This window comes from Mustelus asterias, chromosome 12, assembly GCF_964213995.1.
Source record: "Mustelus asterias chromosome 12, sMusAst1.hap1.1, whole genome shotgun sequence".
Taxonomy (NCBI): domain Eukaryota; kingdom Metazoa; phylum Chordata; class Chondrichthyes; order Carcharhiniformes; family Triakidae; genus Mustelus; species Mustelus asterias.
Genome location: NC_135812.1, coordinates 60252661 through 60267349, shown reverse-complemented (window position 1 = coordinate 60267349; position 14689 = coordinate 60252661). Strand labels below are relative to the sequence as shown.

The following is a 14689-nucleotide window of genomic DNA, read 5'->3' as shown; positions in this document are numbered from 1 at the left end:
TTATGTTTTAAGTTTTTGAAGTTTAATTATTATTGTCAGAAGTAGGCTTACATTAACACTGCAATAAAGTTACTGTGAAAATCCCCTAGTCGCCACACTCCAGTGCCTGTTCGAGTACACTGAGGGAGAATTTAGCACGGCCAATGCATCTAACCTGTACATCCTTCTGCAAAGTTAACTTTCCCAGTAAGGTTTCCAGTTGTATTTTGAATAACCTTGTGCCTTATTTCCACATCTCCACCTGCTCGATTGGTTCAAACAGTTTCTTACTTCTTCAAAAATAAAAATAATTCCCATAATATCTGTTTATATTTGCTTTTCAATCATTTCCATCAATGTACTTTGAAGTATATTCTTTGTTTCATTTCCACACACCATTTAACATGCTCTCTAATTTGTTGTCTTTCTCTTAATCACCTCCTCTTCAGTGTTAAATCCTTTGGGTTAGGGTAGAGGGAGTGTCGATAGTCAGATCACTGTTGAAGGGTCTCTGCAGTTGGTCCTTGTTTAATGATATTAAGCTGCCCCCTTCCACTGATGATGTTGATCGGGAGGGAGTTTAAAAATGTAATAACGAGGAAACATGTCCCCAACCTGCTTTGTACACTGTTGTAACGTGCCTTTAAAGGATTGCAGCATGACATCACCAGAAGGAGGTGTGCCATGCGATCCGGTTTTAGTTCCATTCTTGCTTTTCAGCAGAGCACAGAGCCGTCAGCTCTGCTGTTGGTGTTTCAAGCTTTATATCACTTCCACACACACAGGGTGGGAGAGGTTTGGAACTCTCGTCGTCAAATGGCAATTGATACTAAATCAGCAGCTCTTTAAATCTGAGATTTTTAAAATTAATTCGTGGGACATGGGCATTGCTGGCTGGGTCAGCATTTATTGCCCATCCCTAGTGGCCCTTGAAACGGAGTGGCTTGCTAGGCCATTTCAGAGGGCTGTTAAGAGTCAGTCACTTTTTCAGAGGACAGTTAAGAGTCACATGTAGGCCAGACAGGTAAGGACGGCAGATTTCCTTCCCTAAAGGACATTAGTGAACCAGATGGGGTTTTCCAACAATCGACAATGGTAACTGTTTCAGCTGTTTGTTGTAACACGTCACCCACCCTTCACCCAAATAAAAATCGAAAATGAAGTTTATTCCTCCCAACCTTTTTGTTCCTCTATTCCTGCACCTCACTGCCCTGTTTGTTTCTTGCCTCGTTCTCTTGTATATGTTGTCCATAATTTCACCTCTTCATTTATATACGAACTTACGAATCAGGATGAAGGGTAGGCCATTCAGCCCCTCGAGTCTGCTCCGACTTTCACTAAGATACTGTGTGACCTGATTGTGGCCTTAGTTCCACTTTCCCACTCAGCAACCTTTGACTCCCTTGCTAGTTAAGAATCTATCCACCTCTGCCTTAAAAATATTCAATGACCGCTCTCTGGGGAAGAGAGCTCCAAAGACTCGCCACCCTCTGAGAGAAAAAAAACTCCTCATTTCCATCTTAAGTGGGAGACCCTTTATTTTTAAGCAGTGCATTTATTTTTCTCATTTTGTTTCTCTGTATCATGCTCTCAGCTCTGTTCTCCCCTTCAGCCCTCCAAACTCCATCTTTTGCTCGGGGTGGGGGTGGGGCGGGGGCAGCAGCTCTGGCCCCCATGTAACGTGCCCGCAACAACCTAGGGGTTACGGCCAATGCGGCTGCTCTTCTATTTCACATTGGCCCATACATGGGAGCCTTTGCTTGAGAAGTAATTGAGAAGGGGCTACAAACAGGAGCAGAGGAAGCATTACGTTCCTGACACTGAGCCAGGAGTTACCTCACTCCCAAGTTATGGCATTGCGGCCTACAAGCAGCTGAAGCAGGACAGCCTGTTGGTGAGTTTAATCCATTGGTATCCAGGTTTTCCCTGATGTGCTATTTATCACAGCCCCTCGGGGGTGGGGGATGGGAGGAGGGGATCAGGTATGAAGCCTAAATCCATATTCTCATGATCCACGTTGCGCTGTCAGTCTGGATGTTATGGCTCAGAGCTCTGGTATGGGGGATGAATGAACCCACGGCCTTCTGACTCAGAGTGTCTACCCATTGATGCAGCAATGAAAGCTGCCCGTGCCATCATGTTTTACAGGAGTGCAGCGTTTCTGGAGGCACTGAGTTGTCACCAGCTGTGATCTGTGGTCACTTGTTTCAGCCTCTCCGGCTTGTTGGTGAGCTGGTTCTTGCCTTGTCAGTGTTGTTTTAATTGTGAGCTGGCTGTTTTGCAATGACTAACTGGTGCCTCTGGTTAAGTCTGAACTTGTTTTATTTGAAGTGGTGTCAATTCATCCTCCTCTCTCCAGCCCCCTCGCCACCCCCTCCCCACCACCCCCTCTCTTCCAACTGGCGACCTTTGCAGGTTACAACACAGACTCGATCAGTGTTTGAGATTGTTACACCTGGTGGCAAGATAATCACTTTACCTGAAGTGTGTTTGGAAAGGATGTGATTTGTGTGGGTTAACCGCTTTGGCACATGCCAGGATTCATTCAGAAGTTAATCAACTAGGTGTGGGATGTCCGCAGTAGACATTGGATGGGGGTTTCTGGCACTGTTAGGTGGGGGGACTCGGGGAGTCGCTGTTTGTTTTTGAATGAAGCATTGTGCCATTGTAAAGTTTGTGCTCATCGAGCTGTGGGTTGGTATAGACAGGTTCAGAACACCCAGTTCAGGCAGCCAGTGATCAGGTACAGATGGGGATCATAGAAATCATAGAAACCCTACAGTGCAGAAGGAGGCCATTCGGCCCATCGAGTCTGCACCGACCACAATCCCACCCAGGCCCTACCCCCACATATTTTACCTGCTAATGTACGCATCTCAGGACTCTAAGGGGCAATTTTAGCATGGCCAATCAACTTAACCCGCACATCTTTGGACTGTGGGAGGAAACTGGAGCACCCGGAGGAAACCCACGCAGACACGAGGAGAATGTGCAAACTCCACACAGACAGTGACCCGAGCCGGGAATCGAACCCGGGACCCTGAAGCTGTGAAGCAGCAGTACGAACCACTGTGCTACCGTGCCGCCCTACCATGCCATCCCTCCAGCAATGGAAGATCAATCTCTGGGACATTGCTGTGTGCAACCTTGGAGAAAAACCATCAGGACATTAAAAATATATTTTTTCTTGTCATTTTCTTTGAACACTTCTCTTTAACAAGATAAATGATTGAAAACGGGCAAAAAACAGGCTGTTTGGCGGATGATCAAGCATCATCCAGTTGGATAATGAGGTTTCTTGCTTTCCAATTGGTGTAGATGATGTGGAGATGCCGGTATTGGACAGGGGTAGGCACAGTAAGAAGTCTCACAACACCAGGTTAAAGTCCAACAGGCTTACTTGGTAGCATGAGCTTTTGGAGCGCTGCTCCTTCATCAGGTGAGTGCAGGATTTGTTTCACAAACAGGGCATATATAGACACAAACTCAATTACAAGATAATGGGTGAAATGCGAGTCTTAACAGGTAATCAAGTCTTAAAGATACAGACAATGTGAGTGGAGAGAGGGTTAAGCACAGGTTAAAGAGATGTGCATTGTCTCCAGACAGCAGATGCCGCAACCTCCGGGTGCTCCAGTTTCCTCCCACAGTCCGGAAGACATGCTGGTTAGCATTGGCCATGCTAAATTCTCCCTCAGTCTACCTGAATAGGTGCCGGAGTGTGGCGACTAGGGGATTTTCACAATAACTTCATTGCAGTATTAATGTAAGCCTACTTGCGACACTAATAAACAAACTTTAAACTTTGAACTTTGTCTGCCCAGTATTGAGGTAAATGAAAGTGAGTCTGGTGGATTGAGCAGAGAATCCTTGCTCCTGTGCTCTGGTTTGCTTTGTGGAATAGACAGGCAAGTGGAGTTGAGGCCTCAATCTGTCTAACTCCGTCTCGAATATATTCAGTGACCCAGTGAAAAGCAAACTCCTACCTTCCATCAACTTCTGATGAGTGCCTGATCTCGGCCATGTTGTGGGTTTCCACCAAAAGCCACCCCGACAGGGAGAGAGGAAGGGAGGGCGCTCTGAGGCAAGACCTGCAGTGCCAGGTCCCTACTCATTCTCACAACTGGTTATAAAGCAACAACAACATGGGCAGCGTGGTGGCACAGTGGTTAGCACTGCTGCCTCACAGCGCCAGGGACCCGGGTTCAATTCCCGGCTTGGGTCACTGTCTGTGTGGAGTTTGCACATTCTCCTCGTGTCTGCGTGGGTTTCCTCTGGGTGCTCCGGTTTCCTCCCACAGTCCAAAGATGTGTGGGTTAGGTTGATTTGCCATGCTAAATTGCCACATAGTGTCAAGGGGACTAGCAGGGTAAATATGTGGGTTTACGGGGATAGGGGCTGGGTGGGATTGTGGTCGGTGCAGACTCGATGGGCCGAATGGCCTCCTTCTGCATTATAGGGATTCTAACAACTTACATTTACGTAATGCTGTCACCAATGTGAAACATCGCCAGATGCCTTGCATCAAACAAAATCTGACACCAAGGCACATAAGGAAACAATAGCAAGAAGAGAGGATGCTGGGAAACCTCAGCAGCTCTGGCAGCATCGATTAGGAGTGGGACAGACTTAATGTTTCGAGTCCTTTAACGGAAATATTAGGACCAGGTGACGCAGGAGTGACTAACTAGAACAAAGAGAGGTAGTGAGGCGGCGAGGTTCCGAGGGCGAATTCCAGAGTTTTGGGCCCAGACAACTGAAGACACAATCCGCTAAAGAGGACCAAGGGAATCGGGGACATTAATGGGGCCAGAATTGGGGGAAAGCTCGTCGGGGGGTTGTGGAACTGGAGAATGTGACCGAGGTCAGGAGGGATGAGGCTATGGAGGGATTTGAATACATGGACCAGGATTATAAATTGAAGGCGTGGTGGAAGGGTGAGTGAGCATGGGAGAGATGGAAGAAGGAGGCTTGGCATGAATTGGACATGAGCAGCTGTTAATGTGCAGAAAGGAAAGGGATGAAACTAGAAGATCCCTGATGTCTCAACAGCACACCGGGGGGTGGGGGGGGCGGGGAGAGGGGGGGGAAACAGCTTAAAAACAAATGTTCAGATGTGTTGGTAATTTTCCATGGCAAGCATCAGCGGTGAAGCTGACATGTTTTAAACGTCTGTGTTGTATAAAAGGCAGCAGCATTCTGATGTAATTTCTGATAGTGTTCCAGTAGCTGAGTTAATAGACGGGATGTTGTTAACAACGCCAGCTAATTGAGCCTGTGATCTCTCTGTGCTGCTGAGTGAATGACTGCTGGAACCTGGAAACTCGCGGTGCCTGGGAGCTGGGTACTTGTCGACAGTTTGTTATCACGTGGTCAGTTTGTGAGCAATAAACCTGGATTAAAGTCGTTAGTACAGGATTCTGTTGCAGGAGTGGAGTGGGATGGGTGGGGGGTTGCGGGAGTGGGTGACAGGAGGCGGGGACACGAACACCACTGTGCAGAATGATAGCCCCGGCCACAAGATGAAGTGGAACTATCCCCTCGGGTATTTAATTGGGCAGCTTTCCTGATTGTATCCTTACTTTGGCCAACATCTCCCTTTCTTCTCCATTTCTCCCCTCCTTTTCCAGGAGGCCAAGGATGAGATTGAGAATCGTTGTCCGTTCTTTGACCTGTCACCTCAGTGGGCAATGCCCGATCGAGTGCCAATACAGCGAGGGAGATTGTAGCCGAGACCAACGTTGCAGTCTCGGGCACTGGATAATGAACAGTTTGATCTCTCTTCCCACAGCACAGAGGCTAATTGAGCCTGTGATCTCTCTGTGGTGTTGAGTGAGTGAGTGACTGCTGGAACCTGGAAACTCTCGGTGGCTGGGAGCTGGGTACTTGTCGACAGTTTGTTATCACACTGTGGTCAGTGTGTGAGCAATAAACCTGGATTAGAGTCGTTAGTACAGGATTCTGATGCAGGAGTGGAGTGGGATGGGTGGGGGGTTGGGGGAGTGTGTGACAGGAGGCGGGGGGTAGGAGGGGAACACGAGCACCACTGTGCAGAACGATAGCCCCGGCCACAACCATTCGTGCCAGTCAGGATCACTCAAATCAGCACGTACTGCACCTTAATTCTGTGCCTAATCCAGGCTGACACTCTTGTGCAGTTATCCCTCATTTAGAAATCTGAATGTGTTCCTAAAAGAAAGAGTGCTGAAGGAAAACATGCTCAACAAAAGTTACTTTCCCATAAGAAAACACGCAAACCTGTTTTACATTAAAAACCTATCGGCTTACTTGAGCCTAACTGGTCCCAATATCCTCTTATTAACTCTTATGGGCGACACGGCGGTACAGTGGTTAGCGCTGCTGTCTCACAGCGCCAGGGACCCGGGTTCAATTCCGGCCTCGGGTCACTGTCTGTGTGTAGTTTGCACATTCTCCCCGTGTCTGCGTGGGTTTCCTCTGGGTGTTCCGGTTTCCTCCCACACTCCAAAGATATGCATATTAGATGGATTGGCCATGCTAAATTGCCCCTGAGTGTCCCAAGATGTGTAGGTTAGAGGGTTAGCCATGGTAAATGCGCAGGGTTATGGGGATAGGGCAGGGGTTAGGCCTGGGAAAGATGCTCGTTCAGAGAGTCGGTACAGATTCAGTGGGCTGAATGGTGATATAGTGGTCATGTCGCTGGACTCCAGAGCTAATCCCAAGCCAATGCTTTAGGAACACTGGTTCAATCCCACCATAACAGCTGGTAGAATTAAAATTCAATGAATAAAATCTGAAATATAAAGCGAGTCTCAGTAATGGTGACCGTGACAGTATCATTAGAAGAATGAGGGGAGATCAAATTGAGGTATACAAGATGATAAAAGGTATGGATAAAATGGATGTGGAACAGATGCTTCCGCTGGTGGGGCATTCTAGGACGAGAATAAGGATAAGTCTTAGGATAAGGGGTAGCAAATTTAATAAGAAGTTTAACAACACCAGGTTAAAGCCCAACAGGTTTATTTGGTAGCAAAAGCCACACAAACCTGTTGGCTTTTGCTACCAAATAAACCTGTTGGACTTTAACCTGGTGTTGTTAAACTTCTTACTGTGTTTACCCCAGTCCAACGCCGGCATCTCCACATCATAGCAAATTTAAAACAGAGTTGAGGAGAAACTACTTCTCACAAAGGGTTGTGAATCTGTGGAATTCGCTATCCCAGAGTGTGGTGGATGCTGGGACAGTGAGTAAATTTAAGGAGGAGTTTAGATTGATTTTTAATTGGTAATGGGTTGAAGGGCTATGGGGAGAAGGCGGGAAAATGGAGATGAAGAGCATATCAGACACGGTCGAATGGTGGAGTGGACTTGGTGGATCGAATGGCCTAATTCTGCTCCTATATCTTATGAACTTATGATCATCGATTGTTGGAAAAACCCATCCAATTCACTATTGCCCCTTTAGAGAAGGAAATCTGTCATCCTTGCCTGGTCTGGCTCCTACACGTGACTCCAGACCCACAGTGATGTGGTTGACTCTTAACTACCCTCCGAAATGGCCGAGCGAGACACTCAGTTAAGGGGCAATTAGGGATGGGAAACAAACGTTGAGCCAGCCACTGACGCCCATGAAAGAACAAAGAATCAAAAATCTGTGGAGGGGAAAACCTCAGAGTGATGGCTTTTCATCGGGATTGTTTTGGAGGCCTGTTTCTGTGCTGTAAGTTCTACGCCACTCTGTGTAATACACTCCAGACTGCAATGCCCTGTGTGTGCCCCTCCTCCCTCTCTTCACATGACACTTTGAGCTCAGTGTACCGCCCGAATACGAGTTTGGCAGCTTGTGTTTGAGAAACCTGACAAGGACGAGAGTCCTGAGTGACGTGGACACATTGATGATGGATGCCTACCTTGGGAAGGCTGCAGGGTCGACTGGAGACAATCCGCTCCCTTGTTCTGTGTTTGCAATACCCCAGGCACACAGCAGCAGCACTGTCCACAGCAGCCCTGAGAGACATCCTTTCAACAGAAACGGCAATGTCGGCAGTGATCGAGCTGCTAGCTGGCTGTCAGAGCTGTCAGTGTACCATGGCAACCTGAGCTTGGATTCCATTTACACTCCTGCACATGGTGAAGCTTTCACCGTGTTTAAATGCTGGCTGGCTGGGTGTAATATGTTTACTGCTCAGAATGTGCCTGGCAGCATTCACACAACAACCTGATCACAGTGGCTGCCTCGCCTGCTATTTAAACGCAGCAATGTGATGCTGTAGTACCTTCACTCCATCACTCCGCAAAGCATAGCCCCCCCACCCCCCGAAGCCCCAATCTCTGCAACCTCCTCACCCTCCCTGAGCTCTGCATCCCTCCAGTTCTAGCAGTGGTTAGCACTGCTGCCTCACAGCTCCAGGGACCCGGGTTCGCTTCCCGGCTTGGGTCACTGTCTGTGCAGAGTCTGCACATTCTCTCCGTGTCTGCGTGGGTTTCCTCTGTGTGCTCCGGTTTCCTCCCACAGTCCAAAAGACATGCTGGTTAGGCCATGCTAAATTCTCGCTCAGTGTATCTCAGGTGCCGGAGTGTGGCGACTAGGAGATTTTCACAGTAACTTCATTGCAATGTTAATGTAAGCCTATTTGTGACACTAATAAATGAACTTTAAAAACTTTTCTGCTATCTTGTGCCCTCCAACTTCCTTCATCCACGATTAGTGGCGCTATCTTCAACTGTCTAGACCATAAGCCCTGGAAACCCTCCCGAGCCTCTTCCGCTTCTGACTCCTTTAAGAGGTTGCTTTGATCGGGCTATTGTGACGTGTCTCCATGTCTTCTCCTTTGGCTCACTCTCAGTTGTGGGTCGAGAATGCCCCTGGTGTTAGCATAGTGAAAGCTGCCAGGGTGTTTCACTGGCGTGTAATCAGACAGAAACTGATATTGAACCAATGGCAGTGGCGCTGGCAATGAAAACCAGAAGCTTGGTCAAGGACGGAGGGTTTAAGGAGGGTCTTAACAAGAGCATGATGTAGAGGATGAAAACACACCCAGTAAATGTTCAAATGTTGTCACGTAGGCAAGCAGAGAGCCAAGTTCTACACAGTAAATGTTTGTTTTCATTGACAATAATGGTTGAGGGAGGAATGTTGGCCAGGACATGATAAGAAGTGCCTTTGTTCTTTCAGTAATGTTGTGGGATCATAAAATCATAGAACCCTATAGTTCAGGAAGAGGCCATTCAGCCCATCAGCTCTGCAGCGACTCAACATCTTACCCAGGCCCACACAGCTGCCCTCGCCCCCCCGTGCCCTATTCCCATAACCCTTAATCCCCTTAACCTACACACCTCAGGAAACTAAGGGTCAATTTAGCATGGCCAATCACCCTAACCTGCACATCTTTGGACTGTGGGAGGGAACCAGAGCACCCGAGGAAACCCAGGCAGAAATGGGGAGAACGTGCAGAATCCACGCAGTCACTCAAACTAGGATTTCAACCCGGGTCTCTGGCGCTGTGAGGCAGCAGTGCTAACCACTGTTCCACCATGCTGCCCTTTTACATCTGCAAAGGACAGCTGGTGGCTTTATTCAATGACTCACTCATTGGCAGCACCGAGAACGCAGTCTGGATCATGGGTTCAAGTCCTGAAATGGGACGTGAACTCCCCAGCTTCTGTCTCGGGGTGAGAGTGCTGCCAGCGAGCTGACACAGGTCACCTTCCCTCGTGAGCTTGGTTTATTGGACAGTGAAGTATCGCCTTCTGTCTGTGCAGAGTCTGCACATTCTCTCCGTGTCTGCGTGGGTTTCCTCTGTGTGCTCCGGTTTCCTCCCACAGTCCAAAAGACATGCTGGTTAGGCCATGCTACTAGGACTAGGATCCAGTCTGATATCATCCAGAGGAAAATCATAGAATCCCCACAGTGCACAAGGAGGCCATTCAGCCCATCGAGTTTGCACCGACCACCGTCCCATCCAGGCCCTATTCCCATAACCCCGTGCATTTACCCTAGTTAGTCCCCCTGACACTAAGGAGCAATTGAGCATGGACAATCCACCTAACCCGCACTTCTTTGGACTACGGGAGGAAACCGGAGCATCCGGAGGAAACCCACACAGACACGGGGAGAATGTGCAAACTCCACACAGGCAGTGACCCAAGCTGGGACTCGAACCCGGGTCCCTGGTGCTGTGAGATAGCAGGTGCTAACCCACTGTGCCGCCCCTGTGCCACAATACCGCAGAAAATTCATATCAAATTCTGAGAAATTCTTCAATATATTGAGGAGGATGGCAGGACGTGGGCTCGGGTCATTGTCTGTGTGGAGTTTGCACGTTCTCCCTGTGTCTCCATGGGTTTCCTCCGGGTGCTCCGGTTTCCTCTCTCAGTCCAAAAGACGTGCTGGTTAGGGGCATTGACCCGAACAGGTGCCGGAGTGTGGTGACTGGGAGATTTTCACAGTAACTTCATTGCAGTGTTAATGTAAATCTACTTGTGACTAATAAATAAACTTTACTTTTATTTTACTTGGGAATAGCAGGAAACTTTGAAATCATAGAATAAATGACAAATAAAATATTGGCAATTGTTGAGACAAATTGATAACATTTCCAGATACCAAACCTGAAGGACTGAGGAATGAACTCTGAAATTGAAGAGGAAGCTGGATAAAATATGTACATGGGGAGGAGAGGAGCTGGAATTTAATATAAGGGTCTAAATGTAGGAAAGAAGGAGAAATGATGCATGTACTCAATGAATTTTATTTCTTTGATTTTGGGATATGATCATCACTGGCTAGGCCAGCATTTATTGCCCATCCCAAATTGCCCCTTGAGAAGGTGGTGGTGAGCTATCTTCTTGAATCACTGCAGGCCCCGTGGTGTAGATACAGCCACAGAGCTCTGTAGCAGCTGAGTGGCTGGCCAGAGAAGGCAGTTTTAAAGTCAACCACGTTGCTGTGGCTCTGGAGTCACATGTAGGTCAGATCAGGTAAGGACGGCAGATTTCCCTCCCTAAAGGAAACCAGATGAGTTTTAACGACCATACGGTAGTTTCAAGATCATTATTAAAGAGACGAGCATTTTATTTGAGTTGAATTTAAATTCCTTCCATTGTTGTGGTGGGATTCGAACTCATATCCGCAGATCATTTGTCCAGGCCTCAGGATTCAAATAATCGTGAACTAGGCCAAAAAAAGATCAGGGCCTCTTGATGGTGAATCCGTTCAATGAAGTGGCATTAAGAGTGACAATTGGTAAGGCCAATGATAAGTCAGAGGAGCCTGGGACCAAACTATACAGTGCTGCGCTCACACTGAGGCGGGAGGCAGTGAATCAAGATGCTAATAACAGTGCGCAGGAGACACACTGACCCCTGCTGGTGAGGAGCTGAACAGTGTCTAGAGGAACCTGGTCACCAGGAGGCGGTGTCAGAGAGGTGATGGCACAGAGGTGCCCGAGGCAGTAAACCAAATAGGAGAGGAAAATCCAGCAACTAACTTAAATTAAACCATGAGAGTAGAGGAGATTTAAACTGGTGAAGAGGTAAATTCCAGACTGACATCTAGAAATCCCTCATCACACAAAGAGTGATCAACACGCAGAATAAACGTCTGAATAGAGAGGGTTCGGTGGAAACACTGCCAAAACATTGGAGGTTGCAAACCAAGGGACTTTGATGTCCCCCAGGCTGGATGAGCTAAAACGGATGAAATCTTGTGCCACTGTTTCCTCCATTATTTTTTAGCAGGATTATATTAACCAGTTTAATTGTGAACAGGTTAAAATAACCGAGAGTGGAAAATCTCTGCCCCTCCCCTCAGTGATGAGGATTAGTGATCGTACTCTGATAGCACTCAATGCCATTTGAGGGGTTGGTATAAAACGCCACTCGCAGATGTCAAAGCCATGGAGAATAGTTTTGATGGCTGAAGATGGATGATCCATGGGGCTTGTTAGTTTGTGATTCTGTTGTTGAAATCTGTGTGTGTTCTGTCTACAGGTTCTCAGCCTTACACCATGCTGCGCTTAGCGGGAGCACCGATCTCATTTCGTTGCTGCTGGAAGCTCAGGCTATGGTGGACATCAAGGATAGCAATGGTTAGTATTGTTGAGTTGTTCTATATTCTTCTCATCCTCATTTATGTTTCCCTACCCCCCCCCGCCAAGCAAGCTCTGCGCTCCATCAGTCGTACATGCTTGCACCATCCCTGGTTTTTCTAACTTCATTGTTGGTAGCCATGCCTTTGGCTGCCTCGGAATGAGTCTCCGGCATCCCTTCCCTAAACCCCTCCAGCTCTCGCTTTAAGACACTCATTGAGACTCACCCTTTTCTCATTGAGCCTGTGTAAACTCACAGAGAAACGTTTCATACCTGATATTCTCGGAATCACAGAATTGTTACGGCGCAGAAGGAGGCCATGTGGCCCCTCGAGCCCACCATGATGCCTACAAACGACCACCATGACATAGTGCCATTCCCTGACCTTGTTCCCCCCCGGTACCCCTGCACCAAATGTCCCAGCTCTCACAGCCTTTTAAAGGAGAGCGTTCCAGATTTTTGCTGCCATTTGTGTGATTCACTCCTGACTGGCCTGGCTCGAGTGTTAAGTTTGAACCTGTTGATGTTACTACTTGCTGACGGTGTTGCTTTGGTCTTGTTTCATGTTGGGTGAAGGAATGCGACCCTTACACTACGCAGCATGGCAGGGGAAGTTGGAGCCGGTGCGTTTGCTCCTTCGTGCTGGGGCGGTAGTGAACGTGCCGTCGCAGGACGGACAGATCCCATTGCACCTCGCAGCGCAGTATGGACATTATGACGTGGTAAGTAAGAGCTCCCGTTCTGGTCCCACCCTCTAACCTTGTCATTTGACTCCTGCAGCCACCACAACACAGGAGAATCATTCTTGGGCCAACACTTCCAGCGTGTTGGATACTGACAACCCATCAGCAATGTTGCTCCCGTCATAAAATCATAACAGCACAGGAGGAGGCCACTCAGCCCATCCAGTCCATGCTGACCACCACCATCAATGTTGGATTTATGATCACCATGATTCACTCTCATGCAAAGTGATGCATTTAAGGGGAAGTTAGATGTTGTACAAGGAAGGACAAGGCAGTGGAAATACATGCTGATAGGGTGAGTGTAATTACAGTGCAGGTGTTGGGTGTAAGTAGGGAGTGGTTTGACTTTGTGGGCTGTTTATGAGCTGCACACTCACATTCAAATTCAGGACAGAGGCACCTCATCACGGAATGACAGCCTCTCTCTGTAATCTTACTGATCTTCACACTTTCAGTGGATTTAATGCTATTTGGACATGCTTTACTGAAATCCAGGGGATAGCATTATGGATGTCGTGGGACCAACAATTTTCAGGGACAAGGTTACGGATTCCAATACCACTGAAATTCTACCAGCTTCTGTTGAGACAAGTATATATGAAGCCTTGCCCACAGGGGGTGCATGTGCAGTGACCAGGTGACCAAGGCCCTCCCCTCCTGGTCCAAGACCACAGACACAGAGATGGAGTGGTCCAAGATGATGATGGAGGAGGTAGAGATGATGGAACTTCATCCACAATAAGCTCTCCTTGTCCATCCAAACCTATCTTACTGGAGGTGCCACGCAGCAAGGGTAAACTGTGTGGGCTGTGCAGTGACTTCCTAGTGAAGGCAGCGTGTTAGGAACAGGGATTTCGCAGGTTATTTGTCTTCAGTGTTGGCTTCTTCATGAATTTGCCTCACCTTTCCTTCCATCTCCCCTGTTTCCTCTGGTCTGTCCTGATTCACGCTGGGTTATCGGTCCACTGGGCACAGGCTGTTCTCCGGTACCCCATCACAGCATGCACAGTACTGAGCCGCAAGTGACTGGAAGCTTGACTCCAGTCATGCCTTCACTTAATTGCTGCATACAGTCACATTCCAACCTGGGCTTCTGGGCAATGGGTCCCATACCAGGGGCATCGCTAATTGACCTGTCCTTACCCAGGGGCCACTCCATAGCACTGCTCGGTGACTGTGGACTGAGAGTGGTCACCCCAGCACAGGTGGCGAGTCAAACTCGCCGCTTGGCACAGCAGGATCCCACAGCACACCGGGCATCAAACGACTGGTCTCCAGAAAGGACACTCGAATGTCGATGGATCTTGAAAGTATGATCTGTGCAATTCCTGTGCCAGGTCAGCCCTTTAAAGGGGCTGGCGATGATCTTGGGATATTATCTTGGGCAGTTCTGGGTCTGACCTGCACATAGCTGTTTATGTTAGACTGGATGTGGTGATAGGGCACTGTCGATTGTACATTCCCCATTACTGATGCAGTCTGGGCATTTTGTCTGGGAGCAGGTGACAAGGCAAGATGGGTGTGGCAAATAACCAAGTGGAAAAGTGCTTGTTGGAGAGCCTGTTACCTTCCCGGCAATGTCAAGGACAACCTTCCCACCCCAGGGCCGTTTAAGGCCCTTCAGTGGCCGATTAAGGACCAGTCAACACCCTCAGCCCCACTGCCTCAGGTATTCTGTGTGTGTGGGGGACCCGGGCAGAGTTCCTCTGGGCTCTCTTGATCAGCATGCTGTGCCTCCTGGAGCCCCCCCCCCCGCCCCAAGGTAAGGGCTTCCCCCCACCCCCACCACCCACACACATTACCGGGGCCCTGCCTGGCTCATGAACCTTTTCCTCTCCGATGGTCCAGGTGCTGCTGCAGTCCCGGCTGTGGCCACATTCCCCGGTGGCGCT

The 14689-nt window shown here is 48.5% G+C and overlaps 1 protein-coding gene across 5 annotated transcripts in view; it reads left to right on the top strand.

Moving 5' to 3' along the window:
• caskin2b (CASK interacting protein 2b) overlaps window positions 1-14689 on the top strand; it is a 255010-nt gene that overhangs the window by 160675 nt on the left and 79646 nt on the right. For all 5 annotated transcript variants that reach the window (XM_078225315.1, XM_078225314.1, XM_078225317.1 and 2 more), the window contains 2 exons: window positions 11953-12050; window positions 12628-12773. In XM_078225315.1, coding sequence (XP_078081441.1) covers window positions 11953-12050; window positions 12628-12773 — 244 coding nt within the window. The remainder of the gene's footprint in view (window positions 1-11952; window positions 12051-12627; window positions 12774-14689) is intronic.